Genomic DNA, 22,562 nt, shown 5'->3' on the forward strand with positions numbered 1-22,562 from the left:
TTAAACTCTCAATAACTGAAGGCTATAAAGGTAGTTTTGATGTCTTCTAACAAAATGCATACTTTTAAAATAAAATTTAAAATATTTGTTTGTAATTGAATGTGAAAAAGGTAAAACCTAATGGTAGGAGTGAAATATAAATTAGTTTACATTCCATACTGTATAAGGAGAAATGTGTTGTCAGTGCTGAGATTATTTTGAAAAATTTATCCTGTACATGTACAGGTAAGGAAAAACTGACGAGAAATCATTTGGTCCTTGACTTTTCTCTTCACTTTTGAAGGGCTTCACTTGTTTGCAAGAAACCCACAGAGTGGTAAAGGGGATATGAAAAATAAATCATATCAAGTGATGATATGTAGTTCTAATTGAGTAGATAAATAAAAACCCAGAGTCCATGTTACTGCATGATGACAATCATATTATACACCACAATTAAAAATGGCAGAAGGAGGATATGGGATTTATGTAAATTTAAACACCAGCAAACCAACATTGCATATCGTTTAGGCAATGAAGGAAAGTTAATTCATAGAAAAATAGTTCCAGTGATGGGTCTTACGTTGGGTGCCATTTATTTACTCTCCCAGAATTTGTGTATAATAGTGTTCACAGCATTCGACTTTAAATTCATAATTTGAAATGAACATTTTTGCATTGAGTAGTGGGTAGTTGTAATTTGTGCAGGGGTCAATTTAAAATCATTTGGCAACTGAGTTACTTGCATGGATTTTGTTTGAGAAGAAAAATAACCTTTTTTCTGGCAAGAATTCAGACGTCGAAGGAAGGAAATGTGAATTAAAGCTTTGAGGAGGTGTCTGATTGATTGATGCACATCTTTCTGTTGGGGAAAGATTAAATTTACATAAATCCCATATCCTCCTCCTGCCATTTTTAATTGTGCTGCATTATACAATCATCATCACATAGCAACATTGACTGGGTTTTTAATTCATAACCCCCTTTCTCCAAACACCCCCCTCCCCCACTCACCCATCTCTTCATTCACCAAGAACCCAAGAAGGAAAAGTTCACAGATTGCTTATGGTCAACTCAGAGAGCTTTTTAGTTCTGCAGCATGACTCAGTGTGTGCTGGCAGCTTGCCAAGCAAAAGCAATTACGTGTAATAACAGCAAAAATTAAGAGGTGAGTGTTGCCGTTTTACAGCAGGACGTGGCAAGAACCATTTCCTTCTGTCAGCCGTATCTCGATTACACACTTAAAAAAAACAATTTCCTGTCGGTCTTGACTTGAGGTCAGCAAAGCCAGAAAGAGGAAGAAAGCAAAACCACAGCCACAGAAACAAATGTGCATTAAGTGCATGACTGGAAACGGTAAAATGGACTTCCATTGTAAAGATGTTGGATTTTTTTTTAAAAACTTCTCTTTTTCTCATATCTCCTGCAGGTGTTCTAGTGGTAAATGTGACTTGGCGAAATAAAACATATGTTGGGACACTTCTGGACTGCACTAAACATGACTGGGCACCTCCCAGGTAAGCCTGCTTTCAAGGTATTTGAAATCCTAATGCAAATTGGAGAAGGATTTTAGACTTCAACATGGCACAACCTGAAATTGTCCCAACTTTGAAGAAGGTTAAAAATTGCACAACACCAGGTTATAGTCCAACAGGTTTATTTGAATGCCTGTTAGACTGTAACCTGGTGTTGTGCAGTTTTTAACTTTGTCCACCCCAGTCCAACATCGGCTCCTCCAAATCACAACTTTGAAGAGTTTTACTAGTGCTAATGCAGTTGTTTTAATCAAACTGTTCAGAAATTAACCTGGGCCTTCTGCCCCAATTGGTTCTAATATCCTACATGGAGAAAGCGTATCCCGAGCTCCTAGTTGCTGGTAACTTTTGTGTCGTCAATAGAGCATGGTACCAAGCATGTGAGGGCATCATAGTAGTGGGCCACAAGGTTCAAGTCCCACCTCTGCAGTAAGTGTCTCACAACATTTCTGAACAGATTGATTAAAACTTCATACCGAATATGTATTCGAGAGATAAAAGAGACCATTCAACCCATCTAGCTTGTTCTTACATGGAAAACTGTTAGAGGTTGAATAAACAGCTAGTGAAAAATAGGGCATTGGTGTCTGATCTTTTAAATAAAACCCTCTAAGTGAATACAGGGACACACATTTCACATCGTACCCCTTTCATATATTAAAAACACAGGAGTGTTTCCAATTAATGTCTCTCACTTGAATACAATTAACACTCAATTGATATTCATTAACACCTAAACCACCCTATCACTCTGATTTAATGGATTTTTGAATGATGCACGGGTTTTGACCTTACTGCCCTACTTGGAAGAACTTTGGACTGAGAAGTGCTTCCTGACCTCAATTTTGAATTTGCATTTCCCTCGTTTGTGCCTTTGTTTCCCTGCTCTGCAATTTTGATTTTCACTTTCAATTGTGTTCATTGCTTACCTTTTTCATCAATTTGGAAATGTAAATAGCCTGTATTTTTCAACTGAAGGTTGAATTCAAGCTTTTCTAAATTGCCTACATACTTTATCCTCTGGGATTAGCTTTGTGATTCTTCTGTTAATGACAAACCTGAGTGCCATACTCAAGGCACAGTCTGACCATAATAAAGTCAAAGTTTTGCATAACAGCCTCAGAATTATAACTCTACTAATCTTAGACATAAAGCTAAACATTTTATTTGTATTGTTATTTGTCAGTAATTAATCCAAGGTTTCTTTCCTTCTTTTCCTTATCTGGTTCAGCTCCATTAATTCAGCATGTGTGGCTGCCATTTATAAAGCAATAATGTTTCTATTGTAAGGCAGTCCCAGTGTTGAAATTAGCCAGACTCATTCAATGTAAGAACCTAACAGACAAAAGTGGGATCATTCGTCTTTTTAGCCAAAATTGACTTTGTACATGATTCCCAGATTAAAAGAGCTAGCCTGTACCCCATGACTATTCAGATTTCCTATCAGGATTTGATAGAAATTGATGAGTCTTCAGGGAGCCCTTTATATTTAAAAAAAGCGTATTATTGCAAACATCTTCTTTTGACCATTCATTTGCAACCTGATATAAAATCATTATCCGAAACATATGGGGCACCTTGATGGCATTTCTCTTCTGAACTTCTAAATTTTAACATCCTGGAAGTTACCAGAGACTGACCTGAATCAGTCATGAAACCAGTGTGAGTACACGAATATGTCAAAGGTTGGACATTCTGTGTTGAGTAACTCACCTTCTGATTCCCCAGAGTCTGTGCACCATCTACAAGGCAGCATTTTGATTGAATACTCCCCAACTTACCTGGATGAATGCAGTTGCAACAACACTCAAAGCAGGACAAAGCAGCCCTTTGGACTGGCACCCTGTTTAACACCTTTAACATTTGCTCCCACTACCAGCGATGCACAGCAGCAGCAGTGTCTACCATCGACAACTTGCACTGCACCAAGGCTCCTTAGGCAGCACTTCTAAACCCATGACCTCTAACACCTAGTAAGACATAGGTAACATATACATGCGAACACCATCACTTGCAATTTCTCCTCCAAACCACACACTATCCTTATATGGAACTGTATCACAGTTCCTTCAAAGTTAGCAGATCAAATTCCTGAAACCCGCTTGCTAACAGCACTGTGAGTATGCCGACACCACTGCAGCGGCTCAAGAAGGCAGTTCACCACCATCTTCTCAGAGGATATTAGGAACAGCTGCTCAGGTCAGCAACACCCTCACCCTGTGAATGATTGAAAAGGAAGTTGTGTTAACGGTCACTTTTCTGTTTCTTATTGGTCTTCATTTACTTTTGACTGAGCTACAAACGTTCACGATTCTGGCTAATACTAACCTGAAGTGTACTTTGTGTTCCACAGGTTTTGTGAATCGCCCACGAGTGACTTTGAAATGCGAGCCAGCCGAGGCCGAGGGAAAAGGGCGCGGTCTGTGGCTAGCGCTCCGATGAATGAAGCCAGTTTTACGGAGTCCAGGGGCATGCAAAGCAAGAACCGAGGCGGGGCGAATGGGAAAGGTCGGCGGGGGAGTCTTAACACGAGCGGACGGAGGACACCCCCCAACTGCACCATGGAGGATGTGAAAACCAGCCCTTCCCCCATTACCAAAAGGAAGAACAAGCCGCCCATGGAGTTGGACCTGAACTCCAGCTCCGAGGATACCAAGTCCGGGAAGAGGGTCCGTACAAATTCAAGAAGCACTCCAACCACCCCACAGGGGAAGCCCGAGACTACTTTTGTGGATCAAGGTTGCTCTTCTCCAGTATTAATTGACTGTCCCCATCCAAACTGTAGTAAGAAGTACAAGCACATCAATGGTTTGCGATACCACCAGGCTCATGCACATTTAGATCCTGAGAATAAATTGGAATTTGAGCCGGACATTGAAGACAAAATGTCAGACTGTGAAGAGGCTTTGAGTAATGTGGCAATTGGTGTTGAATCTGCTGAGCCAGGAAATGGCAGCTTGCTTTCTGCCAGTGGATTGAGTTACGATCCAATGAAAGCTCCTCCGTCACCGATCACTAGTACCCCAGGGACACCAAAGGGCCGCAAAGACTTGGCTAACGCTGCCCAGAGCCCAATAGTCAACTCTAAATCTGGGAAGAATGCTAGTAAAAGGAAAGGACTGCATAACGACCTGAATAATCTTCCTGTGATTTCCAACATGACTGCAGCTTTGGAAAGCTGCTCAGTTCCTGATGGTGGGTCTGCTTCAGAAATGCCTAAACTTGAAGTGGAAGGGGTCATAGATAAGAAAAATATGGGTGACAAAGAAAAAGGGAAAAAGAGCAACAATGGCAAAGTGGATAAAACGTTATCAAAGCCAAAAACAACAAGGCCAATTGCTCCGGCCCCTCCCCCACCGCAGCTGATTGCTATTCCCACAGCAACATTCACAACCACCACTGCAGGAACAATACCAGGGCTACCCTCTCTGACTACAACAGTTGTCCAGGCAACACCAAAGAGTCCACCGCTGAAACCTATTCAACCAAAGCCTACAATTATGGGAGAACCTAGCGTGGTAAACCCAGCTCTGTCCTCCCTCAAGGATAAAAAGAAGAAAGAGAAGCGAAAGCTGAAAGACAAAGAAGGTAAAGAGACAGTCAGCCCCAAGATGGACTCGAAGCTCGGGAAACCTGAGGATTTAAAGGCTTCTGCAAAAGAGCTGACTGCACATTTTTTAAAAGAGCATCTCAATAAAAATGAAGTGCTTGTGAATGGTTTATGTGACTCTCAGGAGAGCAGAATGGCCAGCATAAAAGCCGAGGCTGATAAGGTTTACACATTCACAGACAATGCACCCAGCCCTTCTATTGGGAGTGCCTGTAGGCTGGAATGCAGCAGTCTGGTTAATGGACAATCTCCCATGACACCATTGCATGTTTTAACACAAAATGGTGGTGATGGGACCGCTACCAAAACAAACAGCCCGGCTTACTCGGATATTTCTGATGCTGCTGATGATGGTGGCTCTGACAGCAGGTCAGAGGGCGCAAGGTCAAAGACTAATTCTCCTGCAGATACAATTTCCTCCAAGGAGACTATTGTAAAAACTCATTCCTCAGCCTCTTCTCAGCCAGCACAAAGTAAAGAGACTCATTCACCTTTTTACCATGGTTACGAGCCTTACTATTCTCCTAATTACATGCACCCTAGTCAGGTCAGTAATGCCACGACTGGAAATCTTTCTTCAGCCCAGAGCATCAAAGTGAAAAAAGAGGCAGATGAAGATGCTGAGAAAAAGGAGAAGGTGGAGGTTTTGGATGTTAAAAAAAGTGACACAAGTGCAGTAAATGTCCAGGCTCAGCACCAATCTGTTATTACTCAAAGACATCCAGCACTTGCTCAGTCACTGTATTATGGACAATATGCATATGGCTTATGTTACGTTGACCAGAAATCAATAATGACAAACCCTTCTTACAGGCAACAATATGAAAAATTTTATGAGGAGCAGCGGTTTGCAGAGCAGAAACTGCAGCAGTTGAGTAGAGATAACGAAAGAAAAGGTGAAGGGCAGCAGAAGGATCTGGGAAAAGATGAATTAAAACAGAAAAATATTCCAACCGCTACAATCTCAAAAGCCCCTTCTACCCCTGAGCCAAACAAAAGTAGCACAAAAGCTAAGGATCCCTTCTTGCTGTCGGATTCCTCAAAACCTGGTATCGCTAACAAAGCAGATGAGCTTGGGAAATCACACGTTCAGCCTCTGCAGCAGCAGCAACAACTGACAATGGACGGGTTTAAAGCCAAGCAAATGGAGAATCACCAGCTCATCAAGGAGGCGGTGGAAATGAAATCTGTGATGGATTCGATGAAGCAGACAGGAGTGGACCCCACCATCCGCTTTAAACAGGTAAACTTAAGTTTTTGTTGCTTGAAGTTGAGGTCAGGGTGAATAAAATTAAAGCAAGCTTTGTTTTAATCGGCACTTTATGAACAGGCAATCTCGATAAACCAGCCAAAATTATATACTTAAGTACCACAAAGTTTACTGTATTATCACGATGCCTGAGTAGTCAGTTCGGGGTGAGAGTGAAAGGCTCTGTGCTGGAAAGTTTTACTTAAGTGACATATCCTGAAATTAAATGATGTGTATATCCCCTGCATTACATTTCTATTTTTTAATGTGTGTTTTTACATTGATTATGTTGACCACTTGACCAAATAGCACATCCCATAAGGTGCTGGTTAATAAAAAAAAGTTTGCCGTACATTTTACAATGTTTGTAAAATCCCTTCAGTGTAGAATTGCTACACAACACATTACAGTACAATAAGTGAAAATAGATGAAGGAATTGATGCCACGCCACAATGCCTGGGTTAAAGGTTTGTAACAACAGTTTATAAATGTGGACAGTTATGTGAAGAGATGGAGACATTTAAGGAGGGAATTCTGCAGTTTAGGATGAAGAAATCTGAAAGCTTTGGTCCCAAAGAGAAGATGGGATGAAGGGAAGGAAATAAGATTACAATTTCAAATCCCGTTCACTGAGTTCACTTTTGATCATAATGGAATGATTACCACTGGGATCACACTTGTCAGTGTAGGGAAAACCTCTTGTCCTGATTTCTGTGCTGCAGTCTCTGCTGAAAAACATCCTTTTGACTAGTGGCTGAAATGAGTTTGATGCTAGTCTCTGATGCTTCCCTGCTGTGGACTAAATTGTCAGCATTGAAGGCTGTTAGTGTTTGATTTTTTTTTTTGGAAAAGAATTCTGCCATCTAAGTAAGGAAACCAGTTTCAGCTATGCAGAGAGCTTGTAAGTTAGTCTCTTGTAACTTAAATTACCCAAGTACTGAATGAGTGATTCCACCTTCACAATGACAGAGAGATAAGTGACTTTGTAACCATGGTTGCTAGAAGTGGACAGAGATATCAATAAATTGAAGTGGGCAGAGATGTGGCAAATGGATTTCAAAATAAGCAAATGTGGGATTTTCCACACCCACTGGAATGGATTGAAAAGCTAAAAAACAGTTGAGGTTCAAAGAAACTTTGGGGTCCATGTACATAGTTCATTAAAATGTCAGAACATTTACAGAATGTAATCATACAGGTTAATGAATGATGATCGATATATCTAGACTAAGAAAAAATGGGGTGTTGGTTATGCCACAGCTTTGCAGTGTTGCCTTAGACCAAATCTGAAATGCTGTGACCAGTCTTGTGTCTCTCCTCAGGGGAGGATTTAATGTAGTTTGTCGAAAGACCCAGTCAGGCACTTAACAGAGGCCCTTCATGGCGATCAAAGCTCGAGAATCAGAAGTCCTGCCCACTGAGATAATCTTCAGTGATCAGCAGCACACTGTGGGGAACTGGCTACTGCCAGTAATGCACTCACCCACAGTCAGTGAGAAACCAAAACTACAGGGGAGTGACGGCAGGAAGGGCATTACAGCATGGTGACAGTGGGGGATAGGGTTTTGCTGCAAAGATGGAGGGCTGGTTCTCAGCAATCTCTCTCTTCCCAATACTAGGTCCTTTGATCAGGCCTTTGAGTGTCTTTGAAGGATGATCCTGCTCCTGAATCTTGCACAGGTGTCTCCTATGATGAGGCCCCTCCTGCTACTGGGTGACTACCAGTTGTAGTGAGGTGAGGCCTGTAAGTGAGCACTATGAGAAGGTTAATTCATGATTTCACCAAGTGTTCAAGGTATTAAGGGGGGAAAAGGATGGGATAGATTGAAAGTATTTCCATTGATTAGGAAGGTCTAGGATTGGTGGGTATCATGTAAAAGTTAGCCATATCTTTCAGGAATGAACATATGACCGCAAGCTATAGGAGCAGGAGGAGGCCATTCAACCCCTGAAGCCTATCCCACAATCTATAAAATCATGGCTGGTATTCTCTGGTCTTCAACTCCTCAATATTTCAAAAATCTACCTACTTTCTTTTTAAATATTTTCAGTGATCTAGCTTCAACACTGTCTATGGTAGAGAATTCTAGACATTCTTTACTTCTGGCAAGGAAATTCCTTTGCATTAAAGGTAGCTAATGCTTCTACACAGATTTTCTTCTGAAAATACTAATTACTAACTGATAGGTTTCTGTTATATTTAGCGATACGGATACATGGGTATTTGGATTGAGGTTTGCTGTAAGATATACAGCCTGTTTTCCTCCACTGTATCCTAAAATTAGAATGTTGATTTGAGAATGGCACAATGGCTAGTACTACTACGTCATAGCACCAGAGACCCAGGTTCAATTCCACCCTTGGGTGACTGTCTGTGTGGAGTTTGCACATTTTCCCTGTGTTTGTGTGGTGGATTGTCCATGCTAAATTGCCCATAGTGTTCAAGGATATATAGGTGAGGTGGATTAGTCATAGGAAATGCAGAACTACAGGGATGGAGTGGGTCTGGGTGGAATGCTGTTCAGAAGGTTGGTGTGGACTTGATGGGCTGTATGGCCTGCTTCCACACTGTAGGAATTCTATTCTATGAAATCTTTGATAGTTAACTTATTTGAATTATTAGTGTCAAATAACTTTGTTCTATGTTTACAGCATTCCAGTTACACACTACCATTCAGTTTCTAGTGAAAATCAACCTAGCTTAAATTGATTACTGATAGTAATTGAATCACCTTTTAGGTGTAAAAGGACATATCCAAATCTTTCAGTTGCACTTTTATGGAATGTGTTTCAAGATATCTGCAGAAAGTTTATAGGTTGTTCATATAAAATTGTGCCCAAAGGACCTTTAAGTATTGATTGAGCAGATGAGCTAGTTATTATGACTGTAATTGGATTCTCCTTGATTCTAATCTGCATAGAAGAAAGAAACATAATTGGAAAAATATTTCTTCGATTCCATACTTCATGGAGAGCTTTAAGAAATTAGTTTTAAGTCCATTCCAGGTAATTCCTATGAGGTGAGCAGAATCCTTTATGCACAATGGATGAAGCTTGATTGCTATATATTTAGCAATAAATGTGAACATGGCATATTAGCAAGACAGTTATATTTCTATATTCAGTTTAATATAGAAATGTGTATGAGTTTGTGTGCGAGTGTGTAAGGTAACTGCAGAGTTTTATTGCACGGATTTAGATGAGGCAATGGAATGTGAAATCTCGGTGACATGTTCTCTGATTATACACAGGAGCCAGATAGCCGACCATGGCCCCATTATGTTTACCAGCCAAAGTACATGGAACAGCAAAAAATGGATGATTTTGAGCGAGAGAAAAAGCAGAAAGAAGACAGTCCAATTAAGGCATCCAGCAAAGAGGGAAATGTATCTAATATTCCTATGGGAGTAACTAACATAAAAGAGGAGCCAAAAGATGCCAAACGGGCTGAATCGCAGTCTCTCTCGCTGGAGGAACATAAAAATAAAACTGATGATCGTAAGACTCCTGTCATTGCAAAGGAGTCTCGAGGAGCTCGTGTTGCTGTCTCATCACCAATGAATCAGCATCAATCTTACATTCAATACCTGCACGCTTATAATCCTTATTCACAAATGTATGACCCAGCCTACAGAGCAGTGTCTCCAGTGCTAATGCATAGCTACCCAGGTAGGTCATTCTCGTGTGTGCTTGCGGGTGCATGTGTCTCTCTGTCTGTCAATGTGTCATTTATATGTCTGCATATATGTGTGTGAAGAATCAAAAGGTTATGGAAAGTTTTGGTTCATAATAGTTGAGGTCATAAGAGATTTTGAAAGTGAAAAAAAAATTAGAGATAAAGAATAGAAAGAAAATCTCAGTATTTGCCGGGTGTAACTACGAATAACAAACCAAGAGGATCCTGTGTTGGCTCCCATTCAGTACAATCATACTGTACATGTGAACACATTAATTAGGACCAGAATAGGCCATTTAGCCCCTCTAGCCTGCACTGCTCTTCAGTAAGTTTGTGGCTGATCTGACTGTGACTCTTTTTTCCTATGTTTGACAGCCTTTGACTCGCAGTACAGAGCTGGGCAGATCTCAGCCAGGTAAACATAAGGGCTTTTACAACAAGCCTTACTTTTCCTGGGCTTCCAAGAGGTAAACATAGTGATGACTAATGCTATTGGATTCTGATTCCCAAAGTCTGCAGATTTGCACTGTGCTTCAGTGCATGCACTTTGAACAACCAGCTGATGTTTGCTGTCCAGGCTCTTTCGGTGGCCATTTGTCTCAGACGTTGCTGGGCTGACAGAACCTGGCATTATACAGCCCAAATTAAGCCAGTGATTTCAGCATGGATTGAGTGAAAAAGCCATTGAATAGAAATGTGAGAGTGAGGCATGCAAAGGGAAACCATATTTAGTCAATTTATTGGACTTCATTGAATGAGTAATGTGCACTGTGGATAGGAGGCAACCTGTAGATGTATTGTGCTTAGATTTTCAGAATACATTTGATAAGATGTCACATCAAAGATTATTGCAGAAAATAAAAGCTCATAATGTAGGGGTAACATATTAAGACGAAAAGAAGTACAGCTGTCTGGCAGGAAGCTGAATATGTGTAAGTGGGTCTTTCTCTAAATGTAATGAGTGGAGACCTGCAGGGCTTTGAGATGGGATTTCAACTTTTTACAACTTAAGTTAATGACTTAGATGAGGGGAACTAAGACATGGTAGCTAAATTTCAGACAAGACCAAGATAGGTAGGAAGGCAAGTATGCTGTGAAGAAGAAATAATGAGGACACAGATACAGATAGGCTGAGTGACAGGGAAAGTAGGTGGGAAGGCATGGGTGACACAAAGTCTATAGAGGGATACAGGCCAGTTAATGAGTGGGCAAAAACTACACCTGTGGAATATAATATGGGAAAATGTGAGTTCATGCACTTGGCAGGACGAATAAAGGAGCTGAATCACAGGATCCCTAAAGTGCAGCTAGAGGCCTTTTGGCCCACTGAGACTGCACCGACCTCCAAGGAGAATCTTGCTCTATCTTCATAACCCCATGTCTATACCTAGCCTGCAAACTAATGAGAAATCTAGGTATTACTTAAATGGACAAAGATGCAGACAGCTACAATATAGAGCGATAACTCCTTGTGTATAAATCACAAAAAGCCACTGTACAAGTTCATCAGGTAGTATGGAAGTCAGGTGAAATGTTGACATTTATCTCTTAGAGAATGGAGTATAAAGATTAGGAAATCTTGCTAAAACTATGCAGACCACAACGTCACATACTTTGAACATTTTGAGCCTCTTATTAAGGATAGATATACTGATATTGGAGGCAGTTCAAAAAAGACACTAGGCTGATGCCGGTTATGGAGAGGCTATATAATGAATAGAGGTTGAGTTGATTGCGCTTGTCTGTACTCAGTGGAGTTCAGGAAAATGAGAGGCAACCGTACTAAAACATAGAAGATTCTCTGAGAACTTGACAGGGTGGATGTGGAAACATTGTTTCCCCTTGTGAAGCCAGTGGGCATTACCTCTCGAGTAAGGGAGCCACCATTTTAAGACAGAGATGAGATGGAATTTCCTCTCTCGGAGTGCAGTGAATTTGTGGAGTTCTTTTATCACAGAGGCTGGGACATTAATTATGTTAAAGCTGAGATTGACAGATTTTTAACCAGTGAGAAAATCAATGGGTCTGGGGGGGGTGTGGGGGGAGAGCAAGAGAAGGAAAGTGGTTTTGAGGATTGCCAGATTAACCATGAGCACACTGCCTGGGGGGACTGATTCAGTGGGCTAAATGACTTACTTCTGAGTTTAAATTTGGTGGTTGTATGGCAAAAGTCTGACAGATGGAGTATAATATGGGTAAGTGTGAAGATGTTCACTTTGGCAGGAAGAATGAGAAATCAGAATGTTTCTTACATGGAGAATGACTGCAGAATTCCAAGATGCAGAGAGGTTTAGGAGTTCAAATGCATGAGTCAGCTGACTCCAGTGATATCTGGAATGAGTGGGTTGTCTTCTGAGGATATGTTGGATAGGTTGGGCTTGTTTTCAGTGGAGTTGAGAAGACTGGGAGGGGGTGACTTGATTGAAGTTTTTAAGATCTTGAATGGACTTTACCCAGTGGTTGTGGAAAGGGTGAGTCAGAAGGGGTCACTGATGTAAGATTAGGGGTTTTCTCTTCTGGAATATAATGAGGCAAAATATATTCTCAGAGCTATGTGGCACTGGAATTCTCCCTCAGAAGGCAATGGAGATATGGGTCATTGGGTATTTTTTTCAGGTAAAGGTGGATAGATTCTTGTCAGACAAGGGAATAAAAAAGTTATGACGAGTCAATAGGAATGTGAAATTGAAGCAGAAAAATCAGCCATGAAGTGAAGGCAAAATACCACAGATGCTGAAAATCTGAAAGTACAAGCTCGAGAAACTCAGCAGGTCAAACAGCATCTGTGGAGAGAGAAGCAGAGCTAATCCATGGACTCGTTTCCATCTCCACTGATGCTGCCAGACCTTGCTGGAACAGCAATTATCTCAGTAACATGGCGGAGCTGACCCAGGGGCCAAATGGTTGACTTCTGCCTCTGTTTTGAATGCTCGCAAACCCGATTTATGACAAGAAATCTTGATGTCGGTGGCATTCAAACAGGGCATTCTTTGAAACTCTGGGAAGACTTCACCTATTTGTGTGTATCGAACAGGGGCATACCTCTCTCCTGGGTTTCACTACCCTGTCTATGGGAAGATGTCCAGCCGTGAGGAAACAGAGAAATCAAGCACAAGTCCCAACGTGAACGCTAAACCAGCGGCTGAATCCAAGGCACTCGACCTGCTTCAGCAGCATGCCAACCAGTATCGCAGCAAATCTCCTGGGGTGAGTAGGGTGACCGAACGTCGGCCAAAATTGTTCAAGCATGACAATCTGCACAGGGAAAACCACCATAAAAACTGCTGTGGTGCAATAAACTCAGATATAAAACTCATAATTTATGACTTTCTTTGACAACATGTCCTGCTTGATGTACATTTGTAAAAACGTGCAGACAAAGGGATCCATAGAGAACATGTGAAATAAAGTCTCAAATAGTCACAATCAATTCTCAGCATATGGTTGATCTTCATGCCTTTAACTTGTTTTAGGAATATTTTCCAAAGTCACAACCTTTACATGTTGATTGAGTATATTTTCAAGCAATATAGAAATGTCCATATTTGGCATACAACTGAGCTCCAGATTGATTGATTGGTTTTCCTGGAGTAATTTCTGATTCAGGTTTTAGCATTGTTAAAAGACTTTGAAATATCAGGATCTCTTTCCTTCATCAATCTTTACTCAGTAAATCACAACCACATTTTTATAGATCGATGCCTCCCTTTATCTTTTCATGACTTTGGTAACAGAGAAAAAATGGCTTTCTGGTTCCCTTTCAAGTTTGTTCCTGCTTTATTAGCATGCGTGTAGAATGTTAAGTAGTGTGACTTAATTAATATGTACGAGCTAAATATTTGGTGCGATGAGTCGGAGATGGTAATTTATATTGTAATTAGCCTGACTCTGCAGAACTGTTTTTTTTTGTGAAACGTTGCAATTTTTTTCTTCTGTAGCCTGCCGAAAAGGCTGCACCTGAACGCGAAAGAGAAGCTGAGCGAGAGAGAGAGCGTCATTCACCTTTTGCACAGCGACATGTACACACCCATCACCACACGCATGTTGGAATGGGCTATCCTCTAATACCAGGCCAATATGACCCATATCAAGGTACTAACCTGACTGAGCCATTGGGTTTTTCATTTTGTTAAAGCTGACTATTACATTGTAATGCTTGAACTGTTATTTTATAAATGTGTTTTTTTAGTTTCCCCTATTGGTTTATCTGTTACATTGATGATAAAAAATCATTAACATCTATTTTTCCAATAAATAGCTTTGGAGACAGATGTGCATTTTGGTCCTTAAATGCTCCAAGTTTCTGATCTCAGTTGTCCTTTTATTCTGAGGCATGAAGGAGGTGGGGGGTGGGGCATTGCATCACAGAGCTCTTAGCAAACATCCAAATTACATTTTTTTTTATCTGTGGGATATTCAATAGTTTAAACTTCAGGTGAGCCAAACTGTGAGTTAAAAGAAACTTACTCCACATGAAATTTGGCTGTGACTTCAAAATAATTCAAAAGGTGTCATTGTCGCTGGCTATTTAGACTGTTTCTGCACCTTGTAGCTGAGCCACATGGATGTGGGCCCAGATTGGATTCCTAATCTGTGCTGAGTTAGCAGTATGTAGCTAATGTAACAGTTAACATGACACAATTAGACTTAAAGTCCCCTGGTTTATAGAGAGAGAACTCAACCCTGTCCTCTATAATGCAACCGATGCTTGATTGAAACATGCTGAAGAGCAAACTGGAATGTGACCTGGACATCTCCTGCAGCTAAATGAGTTGCTGACTTTCACTGCCTAAGCTAATAATAGTGGCATGGTACAAGGGAACAAGCCAGTGGCAATGATAAAGTACTCCAGAAAGGAGTCACCCTGTTCAGGAGACAAGGGATAGGGGAGAAACTGTTGTGATAACACATGAAAAATGAGCAACAATATAACTTGGTATTGGTGTAACATAAACACTGGAGCAGTGACACTATAATCTGAAGCATGCCAGCTGAAGGTATATTTTCCCAATGCATGCAGCTGATCTGAAGCCTCATTTGCCACGAACTCATGGCGTGAAATTTTGTGTGCTCACGGTATTTTTATGCTGGAAAAGTGAAAATGTATCCCTCAGAGAACGCAAGCTCAGAGCTGCCCTGCTTCCTAACATTCAGACAGTGTAACTAAAGGTAGTAGTTTAACCTAGCAAATCCTCAGTCAGACTCAATATTTTATGCTGTCAGTGTTACAGTTCTTGTCTGTTCCAGCTGCAGTATTTAGTATGTGTTTGCTACATGTTCCACTAACTCTAAATGTTGGCTCTGCTTGCATTAATTCCTTTAGGGCTGGCATCCGCTGCCATCGTTGCCGGTCAGCAGGTGGCTGCGCAGGCTTCTGCATCCGCCATTTTCCCTGCTCAGAGAAGGTGAGGTGTATATATTTAAAAAAAAACGTCTATTTCTGTGAAATGCTGGCTTTTGAAGTGTGTTGATGCAGTAGATATTGGTGTCAGTGTCCATGTTCTCCCATCACCTTCCCGACAGCTGTCAGCTGAAGTTTGTGGGCACATGGCCCTGTACTTGAAACACATGTTTGCACGTTCAAATATCCAATTAGGGTCCAGCGACTATTTCAGGCTTCCTTAAGGATATCATATTTACTTGTGACCTGACAAACATTCCTCAAAAGGACTGAGGGACAGCCAACAACAAAACAACCCCGAGGAAAAAAAATTGCTGACCTGATTCTAAATTTTCTACATTTCCACACATTTGTTCCTGAGAAGCGGAGCTGTTCCAAAAATATCACTAGCTCCTGGATAATTCTTTCTTTCTTCTCTTCCTCAATCCTGTTATGTAGCACTACCAACCCCTGCATCTACAATTTACACGAGACTTAGCATTTTATCACAAATTTAAAGATCCAAAGACCAAAGTGCCTTAAGCATGCATTTTTCAATGCAGTTCCTTCTGCTAGTTAGTTATATGTTGGTGGGCTGGTTCTATCTAATTTCATGACAGCCACATTAGAGGTCAGTGGAAGGCTTAAAATTTAATGGAGTATTATTTCAGCCTTGCTCAAATGCACACGTTTTTTGGCACTCAGCTACTTGGAATAAAATAATTCACGGTCAAGTATGGAAAAGGATATGGAAGATATAGACTGTAGGAAAATAGATGGCGAAATCTTGCAAAATGTCCAGATTACAGAGGAGGAAGTGCTGGATGTCTTGAAACGGTTAAAGGGGGATAAATCCCCAGGACCTGATCAGGTGTACCCTCGAACTCTGTGGGAAGCTAGAGAAGTGATTGCTGGGCTTTTTGCTGAGATATTTGTATCATCGATAGTCACAGGTGAGGTGCTGGAAGACTGGAGGTTGGCAAACATGGTGCCACTGTGTAAGAAGGGTGGTAAGGACAAGCCAGGGAACTATAGACTGGTGAGCCTGACCTCGGTGGTGGGCAAGTTGTTGGAGGGAATCCTAACGGACTGGATGTACATGTAGTTGGAAAGGCAAGGACTGATTAGGGATAGTCAACATGGCTTTGTGCTTGGGAAATCATGTCTCACAAACTTGATTGAGTTTTTTGAAGAAATAACAAAGAGGATTGATGAGGGCAGAGCAGTAGATGTGATCTATATGGACTTCAGTAAGGCGTTCGACAAGGTTCCCCGTGGGAGACATTGGCAAGGTTAGATCTCATGGAATACAGAGAGAACTAGCCATTTGGATACAGAACTGGCTCAAAGGTAGAAGACAGAGGGTAGTGGTGGAGGGTTGTTTTTCACACTGGAGGCCTGTGACCAGTGGAGTGCCACAAGGATCGGTGCTGGATCCTCTACTTTTTGTCATTTACATAAATGATTTGGATGCGAGCATAACAGTTTGCAGATGACACCAAAATTGGAGGTGTAATGGACAGCCAAGAGGGTTACGCCAGACTACAAAAGGATCTTGACCAGATGGGACAATGGGCTGAGAATTGGAAGATGAAGTTTAATTCGGATAAATGGGAGGGGCTGCATTTTGGGAAAGCAAATCTTGACAGGACTTATACACTTAATGGTAAGGTCCAAGAGAGTGTTGCTGAACAAAGAGACCTTGGAGTGCAGGTTCATAGCTTATTGAAAGTGGAGTCGCAGGTAGATAGGATAGTGAAGAAGTTGTTTGGTATGCTTTCCTTTATTGGTCAGAGTATTGAGTACAGGAGTTGGGAGGTCATGTTGCGGCTATAGAGGACATTGGTTAGGCCACTGTTGGAATATTGCGCAATTCTGGTCTCCTTCCTATCGGAAAGATGTTGTGAAACTTGAAAGGGTTCAGAAAAGATTTACAAGGATGTTGCCAGGGTTGGAGGATTTGAGCTACAGGGAGAAGCTGAACAGGCTGGGGCTGTTTTCCCTGGAGCATCGGAGGCTGAGGGGTGACCTTATAGAGGTTTACAAAATTATGAGAGGCATGGATAGGATAAATAAGCAAAATCTTTTCCTTTGGGGTGGGGGAGTCCAGAACTAGAGGACATAGGTTTAGAGTGAAAGGAGAAAAATACAAAAGAGACCTACGGGGCAACATTTTCACGCAGAGGGTGGTACAGGTATGGAATAAGCTGCCAGAGGAAGTGGTGGAGGCTGGTACAATTGCAACATTTAAGAGGCATTTTGATGGGTATACGAATAGGAAGGGTTTGGAGGGATATGGCCGGATGCTGGCAGGTGGGACTAGATTGGGTTGGGATAGCTGGTCGGCATGGATGGGTTGGACCGAATGGTCTATTTCCATGCTGTACATCTCTAGGGACTTTAGGCCATGGAGTAGTGAACGTGCTCCACTTGCACCTAATATCCTTTACTTATGAAAGGAATGATGCCACCCAAATCCTGTTTCTCACACAATGACCAATCCTGGAAAATGGGGATTGATGCACATTGATTGAGGTTGAATTGCTCTTGGATGGCATGGTTGCTCAGTGGTTAGCATTACCACTTCACAGTGCCAGGGACCCGAGTTCAACTCCAGCCTCAGGCAACTGTGTGGAGTTTGCATGTTCTCCCTGTGTCTGCGTTGGTTTCCTCTGGGTGCTCTGGTTTCCTCCCACAATCTAAAGATGTGCAGGTTAGGTGAATTGATCTTGCTAAATTGACCATAGTGTTCAGGTATGTTTAGGTTAGGTGCATTAGTCAGGGGTAAATGTGGAATATTGGGTTTGGATGGGATACTCTTTGGAGGGTCGACGTGGACTTGTTGGGCCCAAGGGCTAGTTTTCACACTGTAGGGATTCTAAGATTTCTGATTTATTCCACTATCCTTTCCAAGTGGCCATTATTCACTTGAGAACATGGTTTGGGCAACTAGACCAAAGCTGTACCTCACCCCAGCGACATGCAATGTCCACAAGTCATTTTGGCAAAGTTCACTCAGGACCAGCAATCCTGGTTGACCCTTCCCTTCTTAACCCAGAGTAGTGAGGCTGAACGTAGCACCTCTGTGGCTACTTTGGTCAAGAACGGCTAATAGCTGGAAATCAAATTGCACATCAGACCTGGGATTCTCGTACTTTGTGTAGATGCATTACTTAGCAAATTAACAGGCTGACCTATTCCTAGAATCCTTTCTGACATTTTGTCTTGCTTTTTCTTCTGCAGGGAATGATGACCTCATGAGTGTATATTGAATCATAATCATGTGACTGGATCACATGAAGAAAAGGTTTATACAGACATCAGTTCCATGGTGTTGATTTGAAATGCCTTGATGTCAGGCGAAACCAGTCATTTCATATTTGTAAATTGCAAATTTTATAACTGAGTTACAAATGTTGCTGTAATTAAACTTTTGTTTAAATATATTCTTTTTGGTTTTTTTTTGTATTGGTAACCAGGCTCACAAATGCAGGGTCGATTATTGGTGGCAGTTGTCACAGTACTTTGCCGTTTCCTGAAAATGTTAGCAACAAAAAGATGACAATTGCTTGGTTTTGTAGAGCATACTGTTCTGGGTAGGTGTTCCTTTGAACTGGTTGTGGCATTTAGACCCTCAGAGAGGCTAATTGTGACAGTAACACTTTGGTACAGTGTTTACGTGTACTTGGTGACCCCTTGAAAACACTTAGACACTATTTAAATGCGTCTGTGTGCTAACTGTATTCACATGTCCACTGCATTGTTGTTTATTGTGAAGATTATACATTCAGAGGGCTCTGAGGGTTATAAGAATGCCCATTGTGATTGTGTGTGCGCGTGTGTGTGTGTGTGAGTGTATATAATGTACAGGTTTGAAATGGAAAATAATGAGCATCTGTGAATATAAAATGTCTTTATGATATTGAATGGCTGATTACCCCATAGCCTACATAATCTCTTCCACCCACCCATACAAGAAGACATCTGTGATTGTTTATTACTTGAACTAGTTCAGCAGTTTTAAATGTTTACAATTATCCCGATTTAGGAAGAACTTGCGCAGTTGCCTGGTTACTTGTTTTATGCTGTAATCTAGTTTATTTTATGTAAAGTGTATATTGAATGCTTTCATTTTTTATACTTGCCTTAAATAATTCGGCAATCAGAATAAAAAAAAAATGTTTTTGTATATGTGTTGTTGAGTCTTTATTTTCCTATGCTGTATCGTTGCAGCTGCTGTTCTCTTCTCGATAGGAGCTGCTCTTGTTGTTGGCTTTTGCTATCACCCTTACACAGTAGCAAAATGATGCCTGCTCCTTCTCTCTCCACCTGCAGCTGTACTAACCCAGTGGTAGGTGCTCAGTTTCAAGTGCACAGCTTGCAGCATTCATTCAGCACTGTTATAAGGCAACTGGCTGTAGACTTCCAGTGTCAGAAATTTGACACCTGGCTGGTCAGCAGCATCATGACATTGTCCTGTAATGTCACTGTCTCCTTGACATCTAGAAGTGGAACCCTAGGCTTCACTTGCACAACCTGAGGTGAATATCATACTTGTGGGTGAAGGGATGAGAACTGGATGAAATCAAGACACATATGAGGGGGTTGTCAGCTCTATGCCGTAGAAACAGGCAACGCCGAGCAAGCTAGTCTCATCTCTGATGTCATTACAAAAAAATAAGTTATAGGGCAGGATTTTTCTCTCCCTGAAACAATATGAGCAATGGGAAGCAATGTAGAAAATATGACAAAAATAAAAATAGCAAGAGTCTCAATGTTGAGAAAAAAACATTCCCAATATTACCTTTTAAGGTGAAAATGACAAGTTCAGAATCTCGCGAATGAATGGCAACAACCTTAGTTCCATGCATCATCATCTCATTGTTGGCTAAACCCACCTCATTTCCACGCAAATTCCAATTCTCTCCTCTCCAAAGAGATGGAGCCAGTTCACAACATGAAAGTCAGAGTTGGCAGTACCTCATTACATGTTTCTCCAGGCCTTCATCCAACCCCATCTTCACCACAAGATCCCGGTACGCTTCATGGACACAGTCTTCCTCTGTCTTTTGTCTGCACTAGTCAACATCAAGTCACCAGCTTCACCACATCATCATCAGAGTGTTACACACTACTTCAGAACTTTACTTTGGAGATCATTGACATCTGTGAGTCACATGCTGCTGTCAGGTTGCTTCACATGTAGGGGGACACATATTCATTTCACATATCTCACTCAGTTTGCATTTCCTCGGAGGCTGCCAGCCCCTGTGGCTTGCATGAGAAGATGGCAACACACTGCGTGTGCTTCAACGAAATGACCATATCAGAACATCAAAAGGGTGTGGTCCTTTTGTGGTGTTAAAGGGGGATCTTCAAAGAGTTAGAGGTTACTGCCCCAGTCAGACACGGAGCTCATCAAATTCCAATCATAGAGTTCAGGCATTTGGTCCATGTTCTTGCAGTGATGAAGCCATAATTAACCTTTCAGGTCAACTGCAACCAGTCCAGTGAAGGGTGCGTGTGGGCAGCCAGAAGTAAGTACCATACTTCCCTGGAAATGTGGTATTAACCTGGTGCAGCTACGAGGCAGGACTACTTGCATGCCACACAGCGTAGACAGAGCACAACTTGCACAACCAATGGATCAGATTTAAGCCTGTCACATCCTATCATGAATTGTGGTGTAGTGGACAATTAAGTCACTGGAAGCGGAGGATACACACAAATATCCCCATCTTCAATAATGGGGAGCCCAGCACATCAATGCAAAAAATAAGGCTGAAGCATTTGAAACAATCTTCAGCCAGAAGTACTGAGTGGATGATACATTACTGCCTCCTCCAAAGATCCTCAATGTCATGGATGTTAGTCTTCAGCCAATTCAATTTACTCAATGTGATATCAGGCAATGGTTGAAAGTACTGGATACTGTAATGGCCACGGTCCCTGACAACATTCTGGCTGTAGTATTGATGACTTATGCTCTAGAACGTCTTGTACCCCTACAGAAAGTACAGCAGGTCAGGCAGCAACTGAGGAGCAAGAGAGTTGACGTTTTGGGCATAATCTTCAGTCAACTCTCTTGCTCCTCTATGCTGCCTGACCTGCTGTGCTTTCTCTAGTGCCAGGCTTTTTCAACTCAGTCTCTCTGGCATCTGCGGCCCTCATTTTCTCCTTGGCCAAGCTGTTCCAGTACCGCTATAACACTAGTATATACCCAGCAGTATGGAAAATTGTGTTGCCGTGTCCTGTGTATAAAAAAAGCAGGACAGGTCCAACGTAACCAATTATTGCTCTATCAGTCTATCTTGATCGTAAGGAAAGTGATGGAAGGTATCACCGATAGTGCTATCAAGCCATATAACGTGCTAACTGGCATTCAGTTTGGGTTCTACCAGGGTCACTCAGCTCCTGATCTTATTATATTTTTAATTCAAATATGAGCAAAGAGCTAAGTTCCAGAGGTGAGGTGAGAGTGAGTGCCCTTGAAGTCAAGGAGACCTTTGATGGAGTGAAGCATCAAGGAGCCCTAGCAAAACTGAAGTCAATGAAAATCAGAGGGTAAGTTCTCCATTGTTACAAAGTAAGATTATTGGAGGTCAGTCATCTCAACTCTAGGATATCCCAGCAGGAGTTCCTCAGGGTACTTATGCTCAGCCCAACCATGTTCAGCTGCTTCATCAATGACCCTCCCTCCATCATCAAGTCAGAAGTAAAGATGACCGTGAATGATTGCACAGTGTTCCACATCATTAGCGATTCCTCAGGTGCTGAAGCAGACCATGTTCAAATGCAGCAAGATCTGGACAATATTTAAGCTTAGGCTGAAAGGTAGCAAGTAACATTCATGCCAAACAAGTGCCAGGCAATGACCACATCCAACAAGGGAGAATCAAAGCATTTAATAATGTTACTATCACTGAATCCAATCAATCCATTGACCAGAAGCTGAACGAGACAAGCCAGTAAATACTATGTCTCCAAGAGCAGGTTAGAGGAGAGGAATCCTGCAGGGAGTAACTCACTTCGTGTTCCCCAAAGCCTGTTCATAGCCTCCAAGGTTCAAATCCTGAGTGTGATGGTTTACTCTCCACTTGTCTGTATGGGTGCAGCTACAATAACACTCAAG

General features: G+C 41.7%; 1 protein-coding gene across 6 annotated transcripts in view; it reads left to right on the forward strand.

Annotated features, from left to right (window-relative positions):
- znf608 (zinc finger protein 608) overlaps positions 1 to 19,615 on the forward strand; it is a 90,693-nt gene extending 71,078 nt beyond the window's left edge. For 5 of the 6 annotated variants that reach the window (XM_072584654.1, XM_072584673.1, XM_072584646.1 and 2 more), the window contains exons 4-10: positions 1,409 to 1,496; positions 3,868 to 6,367; positions 9,626 to 10,043; positions 13,085 to 13,257; positions 13,989 to 14,142; positions 15,374 to 15,455; positions 18,674 to 19,615. In XM_072584654.1, coding sequence (XP_072440755.1) covers positions 1,409 to 1,496; positions 3,868 to 6,367; positions 9,626 to 10,043; positions 13,085 to 13,257; positions 13,989 to 14,142; positions 15,374 to 15,455; positions 18,674 to 18,680 — 3,422 coding nt within the window. In that variant the 3' untranslated portion in view covers positions 18,681 to 19,615. Of the gene's footprint in view, positions 1 to 1,408; positions 1,497 to 3,867; positions 6,368 to 9,625; positions 10,044 to 13,084; positions 13,258 to 13,988; positions 14,143 to 15,373; positions 15,460 to 18,673 lie in introns of those variants that run through there. The other variant, XM_072584682.1, reaches the window with a different exon arrangement.
- Positions 19,616 to 22,562: the final 2,947 nt, after the last annotated feature.

The sequence above is a fragment of the Chiloscyllium punctatum genome, chromosome 2 (assembly GCF_047496795.1).
Source record: "Chiloscyllium punctatum isolate Juve2018m chromosome 2, sChiPun1.3, whole genome shotgun sequence".
In the NCBI taxonomy this organism is placed as follows: domain Eukaryota; kingdom Metazoa; phylum Chordata; class Chondrichthyes; order Orectolobiformes; family Hemiscylliidae; genus Chiloscyllium; species Chiloscyllium punctatum.